The sequence below is a fragment of the Silurus aristotelis genome (assembly GCF_946808225.1).
Source record: "Silurus aristotelis genome assembly, chromosome: 19".
NCBI lineage: Eukaryota > Metazoa > Chordata > Actinopteri > Siluriformes > Siluridae > Silurus > Silurus aristotelis.
The window spans coordinates 21478876-21481716 of record NC_139592.1 but is presented as its reverse complement, the minus strand read 5'-3'; the positions used below and the strand labels follow the sequence as shown (position 1 = coordinate 21481716).

Here is a 2841-nt window from a genome sequence, read left to right as displayed (position 1 = left end):
AACCTTTTAAAACTTGTGTTCTGTTTTTCGATTTTCTTTATTTCAATGTCGCATCGTGAACTGAAACGTGATTCAATGTGATTGCTGCTGCCTCGGCTAGCCATTGTCCTTTCCCTGTCTTCAACAGATGTCCCAAAAGTCTCTGGGTCTTTCATTGGGTAAACTGTTATTCATTTAATCATTTATTGATGATTGAATATTGATTAAAACATTGGATAAGCAAATGTATCATAGTAGATGATATAATTAATTATAACATCGTAAAAATAAGTTCAATGCATTTGTTCTACAGGTTTGGCTATATTCTTATCACAATGGGTCCCTTCCCAGCAGCCGCGTAAGAATCGAGCTTCAATAGTAGTAGTAGTTTTTTGTTATTATTATTATTATTATTATTATTATTATTATTATTATTATTATTATTAATTATTATATCTGAACTGATTAACATTTATGAAAGTAATGAGCAAATTTCTTATGTTCTTTTCAGCCCCAGTTTTCAATACAGCAACTTATTCAAGTATAACTACAAGTAGTACTGCTGCAGCTACTGTTATTAATACTGCTGTTACTACTACTCCTGCTACAGCTGCTGCTACTATTGCTATTACTACTACTGCTACTACTCCTGCTACTACCTCTCCTGTTCCTACTACTCCTGCTCCTACCACTTCTGTTCCCACTACTCCTGCTACTACAACTCCTGCTACTACTACTCCTGTTCCTACTACTCCTGCTACAGCTACGTATACTACTGCTGCTTTTGCTACTGATACTCTTCCTACTGCTGCTACTGCTGCTTTTGCTACTGATACTCTTCCTACTGCTGCTACTGCTGCTTTTGCTACTGATACTCTTCCTACTGCTGCTACTGCTGCTTTTGCTACTGATACTTTTCCTACTGCTGCTACTGCTGCTTATGCTACTGATACTTTTCCTACTGCTGCTACTGCTGCTTATGCTACTGATACTTTTCCTACTGCTGCTACTGCTGCTTATGCTACTGATACTTTTCCTACTGCTGCTACTGCTGCTTATGCTACTGATACTTTTCCTACTGCTGCTACTGCTGCTTATGCTACTGATACTTTTCCTACTGCTGCTACTGCTGCTTATGCTACTGCTCTTGCACCTACTACTGCTCCTGCCACTCTCACTCCTGCCAAAACCAACAGCCCACAAAATCAAAATACAACAAGAATATACATGCGGATGAAGATAAACAGCAGTGAGAATTTGGCAGACGCTACAGTGATGGAGAACTTCCTCAAGAAGGTCAGTGTGTAGAAACTTAGAAATATATATTAAGGAAGACAATAAAAAGCTCTTATTGTTGTTCAAGTACAGAACTAAGGACAAATGTCTTCTTCAGATTAAAAACTCCAATGCAGAGTTTTCAAGGTTACATCTTACATGGACTCTCCAACCACGAATAATGGAAAATAAACATAAACCATGGGTAAGATGCAATGTTCACCTTTTTATAGAATCAAGCATGTTCATACCAGAACACAAAACAATGAAAAAAACCCACAACATTAGAAAGTACCTAGGATTTCCACAAGGCCCATGATCAATAACAACCATTGAAAGGCAAGCATGAGACAATGAGTGCTGTAAAAGTTGAGGCCATGTGACATGGATTGCTGTGGCTAATGCAATTCCATCTACAATCCTGACTTGCTTATGAATCATCTCGAATTGCTCGTAAATCTCCTGAAACTACATTAAAAATTGGTCACATAATTCCTACAGTTGATTTCAAAAGTGGTTGTGCGTTAGTATCAAGTTGAAAAGCCATTATAGTTAGCTATAGCTAGTAATGCAAACGCTTATTAAAAGGAACGCCGAACCATCTGAAATACTAGAATGAAACCATTGTGATGGATGACAGATTATATTTCCTGGTAAAAAAAATTTATAATTCTGGCAGCTGGCAGACCAAGAAAACTGTGCAGCTGGTAATCGCATGTGTTTCTAAGCAAAACAAAAAAGCTTTTACTAGAGTATAGATGTAAACTATTGATAATCCTCCAAAATTGGAAGACTGGAGTAGATTTTGAGGAGCCTGTTAATTTCTAGAAACAAATATCCTATAAACACATGAGACAAAGAAGAACTTGTAGTACGATGGAGAAACTGCCTATTATCAGAAACCTACCACATCAAATTATTGCATAGGCCTGTGTTCCTGCCTTCAGAGCTGGTTCCCTTGTGTGTATATTTGTGATCTGACTGCTGAGAGAAGCAATAAAATGAAGTCTTTGTGTGACTCATAATGTGATAGACTTCATTTGTCAGAGAGTTAACGTCTTTTGTCATTCCGATTTGCAGGTGTCTAAAATGTGTCACAAGTACACCTCGTGAAGGATAAGAAAAGGAAAGGAAAGGAAAGGAAAGAAAAGGAAAGAAAAAGTAGTTGTTTAACTTCGGTGGGTGGAGGGGGCGGGGGGGTTTGGGGGAGTAAAAATGTGAGCACCTTTTAGCATATGTCTTCGGTGTTTGGCAATACTGTACATCTAGCTATCTTGTAGTATGTACGTTTATTTACTACATCGGATTTGTTTTATGAGATCAAATTTGAGAGGAAACAATGTTATCCGTTGACACTCATGGAAGACACAATATTTGAGGTTTTGCACCTTCTTTTCTCAAGAAACCCAATATAAAGTACTGGTAGTCCCCGACCTACGATGGAGATGCTTTCCGATGACCCCATCGTAGCTTGAAAATACCCCACTTTGAGATGGCCCAGCCTACCCAGGAGTCTTAAAGAATGGTGATCAGTATGGGGTAGTATACTGTAATTTGTGAACAATTTTACAAATTAAAGTACATAAT

The 2841-nt window shown here is 37.9% G+C and overlaps 1 protein-coding gene across 1 annotated transcript; it reads left to right on the top strand.

Moving 5' to 3' along the window:
- On the top strand, positions 1-2841 carry LOC310715271 (uncharacterized protein). The gene is made up of 5 exons (XM_083521606.1): positions 1-158; positions 293-337; positions 491-1275; positions 1373-1459; positions 2335-2841. Exons 1-5 carry the CDS (start codon positions 128-130, stop codon positions 2365-2367), a joined length of 981 nt encoding a protein of 326 aa, XP_083377732.1. The 5' UTR covers positions 1-127; the 3' UTR covers positions 2368-2841.